The sequence below is a fragment of the Musca autumnalis genome, unplaced genomic scaffold (assembly GCF_047663935.1).
Source record: "Musca autumnalis isolate F117 unplaced genomic scaffold, ASM4766393v1 scaffold_3, whole genome shotgun sequence".
Taxonomy (NCBI): Eukaryota; Metazoa; Arthropoda; class Insecta; order Diptera; family Muscidae; genus Musca; species Musca autumnalis.
This window is the reverse complement of record NW_027411866.1, coordinates 51854810-51869371: the sequence shown is the minus strand read 5'-3', so window position 1 is coordinate 51869371 and position 14562 is coordinate 51854810. Positions and strand designations below refer to the sequence as shown.

The 14562-nt window shown below is 34.0% G+C and overlaps 1 protein-coding gene across 1 annotated transcript; it reads right to left on the bottom strand.

The window, feature by feature from the left end:
• Window positions 1–5570: 5570 nt before the first annotated feature.
• On the bottom strand, window positions 5571–13999 carry wap (DDB1 and CUL4 associated factor wap). The gene is made up of 5 exons (XM_073976181.1): window positions 13308–13999; window positions 12565–12763; window positions 12044–12503; window positions 11794–11975; window positions 5571–6587 (listed from the first exon to the last, which is right to left on the bottom strand). The coding sequence occupies exons 2-5, from the start codon at window positions 12753–12755 to the stop codon at window positions 6389–6391; spliced, it is 1032 nt and encodes a 343-aa protein (XP_073832282.1). The 5' UTR covers window positions 12756–12763; window positions 13308–13999; the 3' UTR covers window positions 5571–6388.
• Between the last annotated feature and the right edge of the window lie 563 nt (window positions 14000–14562).

Sequence of the window (14562 nt, the reverse complement as noted above, 5' to 3'; positions counted from 1 at the left end):
TTAGGCAATAGTACTGGCAACAATAAGAGAGATATTTTTACTAGATAACTGAACCTTCACGCGGATCATTAAAGGTATAACCACATTTAAAATGTGAGAGTTCAGTGCAGTAAATTTTGCTTTAGGTCACAGAATACCTTAAAACTCTAAACAGGAATCTATAAAAATTAAAAACACGTTAATCTGAGTTTATGCAAAATTGTCACAAAACAAACAAAACATAATTTAAGATGGATGATGTCAAAAACAAAAAATTCTCCGTCAAATTACTTTATGTCAAATCACTATAGGTCACCTAAGAAATGAAATCTCTATATTATATATCAACATATCGTTATCTACTTTGCCGAAAACAAACGAAAATATGTCTTAATTTTTTATAGCATTTTTCTCCTTTTTTCTAGTTGATGCATCAAAAAATGTATGGAACTTAGTATTAACATGGCAAAGCCCAGGAATTATCTTGGCCCCTCTTCCATCTCAAGTGGAGCTACTTTTAACACCCGTTAAAGATAGTGTTCTAACATATGCCATGCGCTCACCCATAAGAATGACAACAAAATATTCGGTACGACCATGAAATATTCGGAGCTAATATGGAATAACTAGTTTTCTTGCTGTTACGAAAGTACCAATTCCCACAACTTTAGGATTACCACTTTTTGACTACTGGGAACCCCAAATGCCTAATTTTAGCTAATTCGATTTCAGAATCGGGCGGTACCGTTATATGGAGCTGTACCACAACTTGGGTATGTCAACAACTTTTGGCGGAGCAGTTCGTTAATCACACGGAATCCTAAATTCCAAATTACAGCCAATTTAGATAATAACTTCAGAATACCTCAAATGGGGCTGTTAACAACCCATATAACTTCCCAGCAAAATGTTTGCCTCCAAAGATGCAGTTAAATTATATGTACAAGTAATCTGGAAGTGCATCCAATTATGCATTTTCACTCATGATATTTACAAGAGCGTGACTACTGAAAGATGCACTCCATAGCACTGCATTTTAACTAACCCTTTGGCACTGCATTTTAACTTTGGATTGCATCCAAAAGCGGTTAAAATGTGAGGAATGGAGTGCCTTTTTCATGACTCCGTTTGAACTGCATCAAAACATGCCGTGATAGAAGTAGTCTACATTGCACTGCTTCCAATTTATTTTGCTGGGTTATATGGGGGCTATAACAAAACATGGATCGATATAGCCCATCAAATTTTTAGCGTCTTATCTTTATTTTTGTGGATCTTTATTTTGTGGATGAATGATAACAACAGATGGAAGAATGGACATGCATAGATCGACTCAGAATTTTACCCTGATCAAAAATATATATACTTTATCGGGTCGCAAATGATTATTTCAATGTATTACAAACGGAATAACAAACTTAATATGCCCTCCATACTATGGTGGAGGGTACAAAAACTCGGGTTGTGCGTTGGGCTAGTAACCCACCCATCCAAAAAGAAAAGGAAAAACAAATTTTATGACCCCGCCAACGTTTTATGTTCCATAATCTGCACCTGGAGTGTTCGGACTCTTTATAGAGAAGGAGCAGTTTATGCACTAGCAGGAAATACGATGGATTGGGAAAGATGTCACAACAACACCTAAAGGTGACGAACTGTGTTTTAGCTGCCATTACACAAAGCATAAGTTGGTTCCAGATTTGTAATTAGTCGGAGGCAAAAATATCTGGTCTCCAGCTTCACTTTAGTGAATGAAAGGAAATTCGGTAAAAGCTAAATTTTTCAAGGTCAGTTTTAGGGGTCGATTATCGATAGCAATTATCGTTGAGTGGAGTTGTCAAAATTACTTTATGTATGGCAACCTGCAACTGAAGTTGCGAATCTCAGTTGACGAGCCGGCTATTTTTCAGCAACCGCTTATTTCAGTTGCAGTGAATATTTTCGAAGAAACAAGAAGTAAAATTGAAAGGAAAAAACATTTTCTTAACAATTGTTGATTATTTGCGTGATTAATTAATTTTGTGTATAAAAATATGGCGAAAATAACACAACAGTTTGAAATATTAATTGATAAATTGAGTGCACATCGGTTCCATCTATACAGCCGAAAACACCAGGGAATTTCGTTTTTGAAAAAAAAAATTATTTTTGTTTTGTCTTTTTTCCTCCTCCGACAATTTCGAAAGGATCCAATTTTTGACCTCTATCAAGTGGACAACTTCCTTCAATAGGTTCGACAATATAGATTGAGCAATGCAATTGTTGTAAGCATTGTCATCGGACTTTTGGAAACTTTCCTCCGCAAAAAATCTCAACGCAGCCCACATTGCTGTTGATCTGTAGCCTACTTTGAAGTCATTCTCTAACGTTTCCACAATGTGAACTACGACGTCCTTTTCAATCGAAAATAGACCTTAAACCTAAAATAATTTAATGATTATACAGATCTTTCCAACATGAGCTTCAACATAGAGTGCAGTTCGCAATTCCCTCAAATTTCTTCTAATAGATGTCATGCCCTATACATTTTCCTCATCATCAAAAAATAATTCCACTGAACTTATCATTTTAAAATATATTTTTTTTTTTTTGTTGGCGAATTGTGTCTTTTGCATTAATATAGAGTTCACAAGTTTGAAAAAACACTGATCGATAACACGTTTATCGACAGTTGGGTTGACATCAATAACACAACATTTCTTCTCAGTGGTGGCAATGCATAATCGACCCCTTAATTTGATTTGAAGAAATAACATGCCAAAATATATATAAAACTCGCGGTATAATTCGAAGTCAAAATCAAAATTTCGAAGGCAAAATATAATATATTTAAAAGGATTAAAACTCCGAGCAGAATATGAACGCAATTTTTAAGAGTTTGGTAATAACCAAATACATATACAGTGGAATCGCGATAATTCGTACCTCGATAAATTAAAAATCTCGATAATTCGTATAAGCTGTCGGTCCCTTGAATCAATTTCCTTCGATCGGGATGTGGTCTGTCCTGCTTCCAAGCACTTCTGTTAGGGATAAGCACATTCACTTTGTTAAAGTCCAGGAATGGTGATATATAATCAGTATCACCGTCTCTGTCACTTTGTCCAGTCTGACTGCCTATCCGCTGCAGAATACGAGCATGTCCAAGCCGTAAACAATGGATGACAATACATGAATATGAAATATTGGTCCATTTTTACAGTGTTTTTTAAGGTGTTTTATTTAAATCACATTTCAAATCTGGTAACTCATTTTTGACAAAGTTGCAGTTGACCAATCGAACTTGCACACCTTTCAAATTTGGATGACAATACATGAATATGAAACCAAATCCAACATGGGTCCATTTTTTTCTTATAGCCCCCATAGCGGTACCACTCGATTTAGTTCAAATCCAGTAACTCATTTTTAACGCAGTTGCAGTTGACCAGTCGAACTGAAACTTTGCACACCTTTCACATTTGGATGACAATACATGGATATGGGCCCATTTTTTCCTATAGCCCCCATATAGCGGTACCACCCGATTTCAGGGTTTTGAGTATTTTATCTTAATTTTTAGCCCGAATTAGCTGTCATTTGACATTTGGGATTCCCAATGATACAGACATTTCCCCATCAAAAATTGTGAACATAGATCCAGGTTTTGGTATAGCCCCCATATAGCCACCACCCGATTTCAAGTATTATGAGGATGAGGATTTTATCTTCAGTTTTAGGCCGAATTGGCTGTAACTTGGCAATGGGACCACCCATTGGAACAGAAATTTCCTCACTAAAAATGATGGACATAGGTACAGGTTTTGGTATAGCCCCCATATAGCGGTACCACCCGATTTCAAGTGTTTTAAGGATTTTTTAGGTAGAATTGTCTGTAACTTGGCATTTAGGGGTCGATTATGGATAGCATCCCAACTCCAGTTGCGTTGCCGATAGCAAATTTAATGATAAAAATTCCAATTTCTACATTGAAATTCTTACTTTTTACAATTAAATTAGTAGCCAAAGGTTCAAAACACTGATATTGAATGAATTTTTCAAACATTTCTGTCGTTTCACTTATTTTAATTGTATGATTTTCTTTTCTGGCAACGCAACTACAGTTGAGTTGCTATCCATAATCGACCCCTTAGAGTTCTCAATGGTACAGAAATTTTCCCACCAAAAATTAGGGACATAAGTCCAGGTTTTGGTATAGCCTTTATATAACGGTACCACACGATTTCAGGCATTTTAAAGTTTTTATCTACATTTTCCGCCTAAATTGACTATAATTTTATTCTCAATGATAAAAAAAGTTATTTACTAGAAAGTTAAAAAAAAAATAATTTAAAAAATTAAGTTTCAGTGTTTTATTTATAAATGCACTTAAACTAGAAAATAATTTGTCGCTTAGCCTCATGATGGAATCTCTTAAATAAAACGCTTGTATTTAAATTATAAATGGTGGCAAAATTAAACGGCGTTTTATTTGAAAGATTCCATCATGAGAAAGAATATACTTATTGAGGCTAAGCGATAAATTATTTTCTAGTTTTAAGTGCATTTATAAATAAAACACTGAAACTTAATTTTTTTAAATTATTTTTTATATTAATTTTTGCTTTGGTGAAGAAAATATTAAACACAAAAAGCATCCGATTTGAACTAAAAAGGCATTTTCTTTACCTATAGTGCGGTGTCCTGCCCATAACATTGAGATTCTAGGCGATTTTAAGTAAAGTGTGTGGGATATTGTGTGAACGACTAATGGCTATGGTCAATGGAATAATTGGGTCATATCAATGCGATATTTACCTTGCGGCAAATCCTGGAAAAGACCCAAAGGTGCAGATCGACACTTATCATCTTCTTGTCGATTATAAAGCAGTCTTCGACAGCCCTATATGTTCAAAGGTATTTCAAGCCATGTATGTATTTGGTATTCCCATAAAGTTCAATCGGCTTTGTAAAATGAAATTGACTGATACCCCGTCCTCAGTTAAAATAAGAACTATTTAACATCCTACTGCAAAAGGTTGTTTTTTTTCTGAAACTTAAATGACCTTTCTGGCTGTGTTGCAAAGTTAAAGTAAAAAATTTAAATTTAAAACGTTATAAAAGACAGATTTTAAAAGAAATGGCACGATATATGATTGTTCCAGCTACATATATACCGATATCGACATTATTAAATGTAACTAGTTGCCACAATTGCGTTGGCTAGGTAATGTTATGAAAATAAATAATGATGTCCCAGCCGAAAGATAGATGAATACGCAGTAGGGGAAGGTCAAGACTAAAGAATGGTATTCAAAATTGGAAAGAAAAATAGTCGGTCGGAGTTTATTTTAACAAATATATGTATGGCATTCACTAGGTGTATACTTTTGGACTAAAAGAGAAACGACAACACATTTCTCAAAAGAATTAAAAATGTTTAAAAATATATATTAATATTGAATATAAATATTAATAATGATGAGTGTGTAATTGAAACCGATTTAGTTATTTTTTTTTCTTATCCTTATTTTGTCGAATTTGTGATTTTTGGTTTCGAAAATGAGAAAATATTAACTAAAAAAAGAAATAAAATAAAACCAAAAAGAGTATTTGTTTTTGTGAGCATTTCCAACTAAATTGTCCACGGTCTGTAATTATTATTATTATTGTTTCCTTGTTTTCTTTTATACACTTAAAATAAACATATAAATTAAAAAATATAAATATAAATAATTTGCAAGTAATTGTTTATCTTAAACTTAGAAAGTAACAACTTAATCGCTTACAAACAAACTCAAGAAAAAAAATACAATTTTTAGAACTTTATAGATTCGCTGCATCCGTTTTTTCTGTGATTGGATGTTCATTTAGTTGTTGTTTCTTTTCGATATTTGGCAAATAAAGAGGAAAACAAATTTTAAATTAACAATGTTTGTTCATTTGTTTGTTTTAGATTTGTTTCTACGTGGTGTTATTGTGTATTTGCTTTTTGTTTTATCCTTTATCCAATTAGTTTTTTGTTTTTACCGATCTTTTGAGTTATTTTTGGTGTGCAAATAAAAAACAATATCACACACACACTAAGTGTCGATTGTTAAGATTTCACTTTGAAAAAAATTATTTCTATCGTTCATTATTCATTCGTTTCTTAGTGACAATAATGAGACGATGACTGTGGCTGTGACGACGACGATGATGATATTCTGTAGACTATACGTACGTAATAATAATTATCTTTATCGTTATAGTTAGTAGTAGTAGTATTTGTAGTTAATATAAGATTTTTTGTTTTTTGTTTCATTACTATTAAATTTTGTTGTGGCTGTGGTTGTGGCTGTTGTTGTTGTGGTGGTGGTGCATATATGAGAACTTGTTCAATATACAACGTCCTTTGAGCATTGCAACGGTGACGATGTCTCTGTTGTCTCTAGACTCGCAAGATCTCACATGCTTTGTTATAGCAAATTGCAATCCAATCAGGTTGCGTTGCACCCCATTGAATTTGATTGACTTCACCCTCGGCGGCTGTATATGCTAATATTGGATCCTCGATTGCACGTGGCATTTGCTGTATATCCCAGATCAGTGCTTGGTGATCATCACCGGCAGTGCATATATGACAGGAACTAAAATGAAATTGAAAAATATATTAAAAAATTAGTGAGTTAGAAATGTAGTTGAATAATTATATAATGGGAGAAAGTTGAATATACATTTTAACAAGCAAGAAAGTATCAGTCAGCTGTGCCGACAGAGATATTCCGTCAGCCTCGGACCTAAAGAAAAGCAGTAAAAACAATACTGTCTGTAGGTTTGTTTTTTGATTTTTTGGACAAATTCCTCAGGAAGTATGTTCTTGCCCTCGAAAAAAATTGTACTGCCGTAACTAGATCCGTATATACAACATATTGTCAAAAATTTAAAAACTATCCAACTGCACTCTTTAAAAACTTTGTGTGGGGGTGATCCGACGTAGTTTATAGTCGGACATAATCCGAGTATGTAAGCAATAATATGATGTACAACGTTTGGACCAAATCGGTTTCTAACAAGTTTAGTTGGTGCCGGCAGGCTTTTTTGGAGCTTTTGGGCTATTATCTCAGGAAGTATGGACTTGCCCCCGAGAGAAATTGCATCTTCGTAGCAGGTCCCGCAAGAAGAACTTGGTGAAAAAAAATTCAAAAAGATCCGAGACGAGCTGTGATGCCGAAAGGAGCGACATTGAATACCCGTGTCGACGACAGAAAAATACGAACCACCAACTACCCCAGAACACTTGGGGTCAATAATATGTTTAAGTCGCTTCCAATTTAAAAAAAAAAAAAAACTATTACACAAAAAATAAAATAACTACTTGGGACCATATTTTGCAAACAGCTAGCCAGATATCAGTGCTAGATTTCTGTGCAAGATCAAGCATGATTTGAAAATTCAAAAAACTTTTTTGTTGAATTATGCCAATCCCGTAGTAAAAGAGCTGTAACTCGATTAGCTTTAGAGCTATCAGCACGAAAATTTGACACAGGATAAAGAAGAAGTCTTAGAAAAAATAGAAATTGCCAACTCAGGAAACGCATTTTTTGAGTTATGTCACTCTATGAGTAAATGACCGATATGTTTCCACAAAAATGCCTGAAGGGACAATGGAGATTTCTCTTATATCAATGAGTGCAACCCGATTCATATTAGCTCAAAGATATGGGACCTATTTTAATAACCGACCCCGAAGGTAGTGTCTTACGACACCACTTGTGGAGGCCTACTTAACACCATAATAGAACAGATCATAGGACATACAAAGGTCCTTAAAGACTGATGAAATTTATCTCATTCTAGACTAAACAAATCGTGTTACTGGCCTACGCAGACGGCATCGATAAAATAGTTCCCGACGACAAGCCCAAGCCCATTGTATACCAAGCTGAGATCCTTGGCACAACAAAAGCAGATCACATTCACTTATCAATTTGAACAAATCAGTCATTACTGGGACTGTAATATTAGAGCTTCTACCAGCAAATGAAACGATGGCAGTATTGATTAATGTGCTCTGCGAATATGACGAAGAGACTGGAATTAAAGAGAATGATAATAATTATAAAAGTAATATTGACCAATAGATCAAACTTTGCTCTAAAGTATAATTACACCTTCCACCAAACAAGACACTAATGCCATTCGTGCTTATATATGGCCCAAAGCATATGTACTTGCGAAAAAATCAGGCAGACAGACCTTGACGTGTTTAAGAGAAATTTTATTCGAAAAAATACGGGCCTCGCGAGCGATATACACACACATTGCAAATCGTTACGAATTGCCAAGTTTATTGAGTAAACTCTCAAGTTAAAAATACAATTTAGTGGCTGCTATCTAGGGTGTACAAAACCGAAACCGGTTACCCGGTTTTTCATTAAAAACCGAAACCGGTTATCATCAAAGCCGTCATTTTCGGTTAACAGAAAAAAATGGTTATTAGTGTCGGTAAACCGTTTTTTTAAAAATAGTAATATTTTCAATATTTCATTACAATCAGGGTTATCATGAATAAAAATTCCGTGCGGATTTTTTCCCTTTTCCCAATTTTACAATTTTTTATATCCATATTTAAGTCCAAAAGGGGAATATTTATGTCGATTTGGTGAGAATATTGAATAATTTATTGATTCTAGTAGTTTTTAGCATTTTAAAATATCTATTTTAAAAGAATTTCACTTTTCAAAATTATTTTCCATGCGGAAAATTCCGCGGGAAATATTCATGATAACCCTGAATATTACTCTTGAAAGTCAATTAAACTCAACCAACATAAAATACGGCCAATTTCTAGATGCCTAATGCGTTTAAAAGTGAAAAGTATTTTGTGTGAAATGGTCTTAAAGCAGATTTCTGCAGGTTATTTTTGTTGCATACTTCAGGGAGCTTTAATGGTGTGAGTGGAGAGAAGCTCTCTCTGAGGCCACGAGTATTCCTTTCTGACGCACAGTGTCCTAAAAATTAAATAATATTCAGAAAGTATTGTTGTAATTACAATTTAAAACGAATATTTAGTCCAATATTTTCATTATTCAAAGAACGATTTTCTGATGACGTCCATGATCGGCCTAATTAGGCAAAACCTGCACACTTAGTCGAAAGAAACAATTTCTCACAACAGATTCTTCTTTAGATCAAAAATATGAATTTTCAAAAAAAAAAAAAAAAAAAAATCTATTTATCAAGAAAATGATTTATAACATATTAATCTTCGTCCCCTAGATCTACGTTATTAAGAAGTTTGACTGTAATTAACACGATCTTTAGCCGAATGCCAGGTTATAAATAAAATGTAACGATAATAAAATGCATGTTTGATTCAGACATTTTACAATACTTGTAGTATGAAGCTTACAAAGCAAGACGACGTAAATTGTAAATTTATTTCTTTTGGTACATTATTTTATATTAGTAACAGTTTTACTATTCTTACAGCACAATTTCAATCTTAATATTGCTGTCCCAATTTGAAGGTTAAATGTCAGATATCATAGATTTGATGAGATAGTTATATATAATATTGCGAAAAGATGTGTTTTTGGGTCGAAAATGGCAAAGTGCGAAAATGGGTTAAAATAAATATATGTCGGCTTATGAAATATGAATAAATAAAAAGAGAATACTGTTTTATAAGACAATTTTATTTGTTTTTATCTTTACCCTAGTTAGAAAATAAACACGGTAATGAGTGTCACGGTAATGTTGGTAACGTTATTATTCTTGGATTTAAATGTGGAAATCTTCAAACATTTTTTACAAAATATAATATAATTCAATGAAGGCTTAAGTAATGAATACACCACTACGATAAATTTGGAAATTATAATATAAATAACGGAAAAAATACTCAGCACGGGAATGACAAATTTTCGGGAACATGCACAAAAACACTAAACACTTCAACAGTTCTCAAACAACTGACTATATTTTTCACTTCTGTCGATTATCTTTAAAACTAACGGGAATTGTCGTCACATTGACAGATTACATATAAACAAAAACCGGATTAAAGCATTTTTTCTTAATAAACACATTGTCGCACGGGAATGACAAAAAATAGGGACACGACTAAAATGTCTCAAAATCATAATTTAGAAAATAAAATTATATTTATGAAATTAAAATATACTTTGTTCATTCTTTTAGAATAACTCGGCGTACTTCATTTATCTTATATAGGCCCTCTTATTTTAAAACCCTTTTAGCACGCCCATTTTTTAAATACGTTTTATCTCCAAAATTTCTGAACCGATTTCCATGTAATATTCAGATGATGTACCCTGGTTGATGGCCCCTGGTTGAAATAGGCTATATATACTAACGAACGTGTCCGTTTCCCCAACCCTGGGTACATATTTTCCACTCCCAATTTCTGAAATATCAGGTTTACATTATAAGAAGGTGCAAGGACGACTTAGTCGACCCTTAAGTTGCCACTGGAATTCTTTTGATTGAATTGCACACATGCAATATTAAATAGAAATTATCATCTGGAACGCATGTACGATGGCACATAAAAATTCCCAAGAATCTTTAGAACGATTCTTGAAGGATAAAAGAGCAACTCACGTTTAGATTTTAGACAAACACTGCCAGTTATACTATTCAAGCAGATGAAATAAATGCATGCCTAAGTCAGTTAACATACCGCCAAAATTTCATATAGTCACCAACATTTCTGAAGTTGTTTTATTTATAGTCACTTGCAGTTCCCGACTAATTTGCGACGCAAGAAAAATATAATTTACTTAGGAAAAGGTGACATAAAACTGTTCCAAGGGCCAGCAACGGGGACCGGGCCGGCTAGTATAATATATTTGGAAATATTAATGAATATCAGTAATGAGTATTTGCGCCTTGCGACCATTTTTTTTCATATAAATATGTAGAATATTTTATTTTGAATTTCGAGCCCCGTTTAAGGATACTTTGTTTTACTTATTCCATTTCTAAGAATTAAAATTTTTTCAATATTTTTAATCTTAAATGCGTCGGGACACAGAACAAGTCTTTTCGCAATATTCGCCCATATAACAAAGTCGTTATACTTAATTTACCCCTTACCTCCAATTTTTAATTAAATTTTTATGAAATATAATCCATGTTATAGTTATTTTAAAAAAAACCGGTTTAAACCAGTTAACCGCTTTTTAATAACCGAAAACCTGTTTTAGAAAAAAAGCGAAACGGTCGGTTAACCGAAAACCGTTTTGTTTTAAAAAGCCGTTTTTTTGGACACACTACTGCTATCGGTAACGGCAAATATAAAACGAACATCAATTTTGAACTAAAGATACGTACAGTAGATGAAACGTTGTTCTATGAAACTACTTTAAAAAGACCTCACTTATATGTGGCTCCTTCCCTTGTTTAATAGAAAATTTATTCGAAAGATCTATGTGAATTTTGTCGATGGTCAATATCGGCGGTGTTATATATCGACATAGCTAGTTGTAATGAATGAATAATTACGTCCCCACAAGAAAGTCATACGATTTTGAGCCTCTTGACGGGATATTCAGGCCAAGACATCGAAGGAACAAGTTACCACATATATAATTTATGATGGTATTCATAATTGTAAAAACAAATCTATAGATCGGAGGCGTTTTATGCATGTGGTATTACAAAGTCACTTAGTATGTAAAATCCATGGATGTTCACTCTGTTCAGAGTCTTGTAGCTTATTCTTGTATTACCCCTGTATTAATCGATAGTTTCATTGAAAGCTTTTTTTCTTGCATTTTTGCTTTGCATTCGAAATAGGCTACGCATTAAAAAATATTACATATTTACCTGTGCGGCGCCCACGCAATGCCGTTGACGCACGCTCTGTGATTGCTCAGTCTTGCAACAGGTGTACAAGGAACACGGACATCTAATATTATAACTTCGCACGAGTCCATTGCTACGGTGGCCAAATAATTTGGATCCTGTTTGTTCCATGCTAAACGTAGTAAAGCAGTATGTGTGGGATCCTGTGGGTGTACACAATAATATGTTATTATATATGAACATTTTTGTTACATTAAAACAGCTTTTTTACCTCATAAATAATTGTTGAATGCTCCAAATGTCTTAAATCAAACATTCGTACTGAACCATCTGCACCGACTGAAGCAAACATATCACGACCACCACCAGCCCGCGAAAAGGCTATATCGTATACCTCTTTGTCGTGGGCTATTAATTGTGTTTTCACATGACCAGCCACATATACCCGACCATGTGGTTGCCCCGTCTCTAATCCCCATATTGTGCAGGTTGTGTCTATCGAAGAAGTACCAACTAGATTTGGATCAACTTCATTCCAATCGAATGAAGTCAGAGGTGCACAAAAATCACTGTTCTTGTTGTTATTTAGAACACATTCCAAACGTGTATCTGGTTCTCCAGCACGCCAAACGCGTAAATAATCACCACTTGTGGCTAGAAGATCAGGATATATACCCTTAGAATCTGGTATCCACATAATTTTTGTCGTGGGATATGGATGATCGAAAGTGCTGAAGAAAAATAACGATTATTACTTGCATTCTCATATGTTGCTAGGATCAGTAAAGTTACCTTTTAGCACTAAATTCGCTAGTCTCCTCATCCAGACTTATTATTTGCACTTTATTGTTATATTCTTCGATGAAACTTCCCAGCGCCAGACGAAATCGTTTGTCTGGTCGTACGCTCCAGTTCATCGAATATAATGGCCATGGTGCCAAGTATTTGTAGATTTCCTTTCGTTTTCCGGCGGTTGCTGACATAACTATACCTGTAGAATGAAAATTGAAAATCTAAATGAGAGGTTGAAATGAAAATAGTAATATAGAATGCAATTATTTTACTACTGTTTACTAAATGCATCACATTCCAAATATAAAGATAGTGACTCAAAAATAATTTAGAAACTAGCCTATACTATGACTTTGTGTCTTTTGCAAATCAAGTATTCCTCCGTCAAGTGTAATTTCCGTGTAGTAAGACAATTTAAGATTTTGACTAACTCGACGTCTGGGGTCGTAGTTCAACATAGCATCCGCCCTTGGTTCACAGACGGAACTCGCAACAACGGAGTCGCTAAAAAGATTCCATGGAGAATATAAACAAATTTAAAAATAAATGGCCAATAAAAATCTTTCTAACAACACTGTTTACAAAACGGTCAATGGCATCGTTGCAACAACTAATAGCACATACATACTTAGCGATTATCCCCCTCCCCCTTACACTTGACCACCCACAATATTCACAATACTTGTGCTTTGATGCGGAAGGTCTTGTATTTAAATGTTGTTTCCTTAAAAAAACGAACTTACCTAAAATGTATTTATGTCGATATTTTGGTCACTCTGCTGCTATTCTGTTCCGCTTCTTGACGAGCGGATGATGCTTGTGAAAGTGCAAGCGAAGGAAGATATTGAAGATATTTGCCAATTATTCGCCGTCAGCCGTCAACAAGAATGTCGAAACGCAATTCTTTTTGTTTACCACATCAGTCTGAATGGCGACAACAGAGAACAAACGGGCTGGTGAGGCTGACTGGTGGTTATATGACAAACCGACAAACCAAATAAAAAGATAAATGACGATGAGGAATGAATAGGTGGTGATGGTGGTGTGACAAAAAAGGTTGTATTTTATTCCAAAAATTGTTTGATTAACTCAATTATATTCAAATCATTTTCGCTGCTTGTCTATTTTCTTTGCCCGACTACACAAAAAGAAAAAAATGCTGGGTTTCAAACGCTGAACGAAGAAACTAAAACCGCTTATATTCACATTTATTTATGACATAAATTCTCGTTTCTGTTTATAAAATCAATAGCTCATTGCTCTGTCATGCATCTGAAGTTGAGATTTTAATGTTTTACACAATTGTTAGCATTGATTTTAATGATAAAAAATATATTTCTTTAATCGGACGCGGATATTTTTTTCCAAAGCCGAAAATGAATGAAGATGTATATATATTAGGGACACCCAGATTGACATGAATCAAAGAAAGATTATTCAAAGAGGAACAACAAAAAATGGTGCCAACTATAATATTAGAAAACAGTCAGAAGAGAAATAAAAAGGAATGGTGCCAATATTAAGCCAAAGAAAATGAGGAAAAAGAGGAATTAACAAAAAAGGCTTGAAGCCTTTACCTAATTAACTGCGTGTTGCGTGTGCGTTCAAAAATACAAAAACAAAATACATGTATTTGTTGTTGTTTTCAATTTGAAATACATGTTTTTTGTTTTTGTATTTTTGAACGCACACGCAACACGCAGTTAATTAGGTAAAGGCTTAATGCTAAAGGCCGCTGGGAACAAAGTCTTATGCCAGACTATGAAAATTTTCATTAGAAAATTCTTTGTTATTCTCCTTTAAATTTTCATTGACATCCACACTCGTATATGAAATCAAATGAAAATATTGATATTTTCATTGCTTTACATTGGTTTGAGAGCTACGAATTTAAGCACAAAGAATAATTTCAGATTACAGAACCTCGTGTACACAGTTTCACCCCCTTCACACCTCTTGCCTATAAACTCATTTTCACGTTAATGAAAATTTTCATAG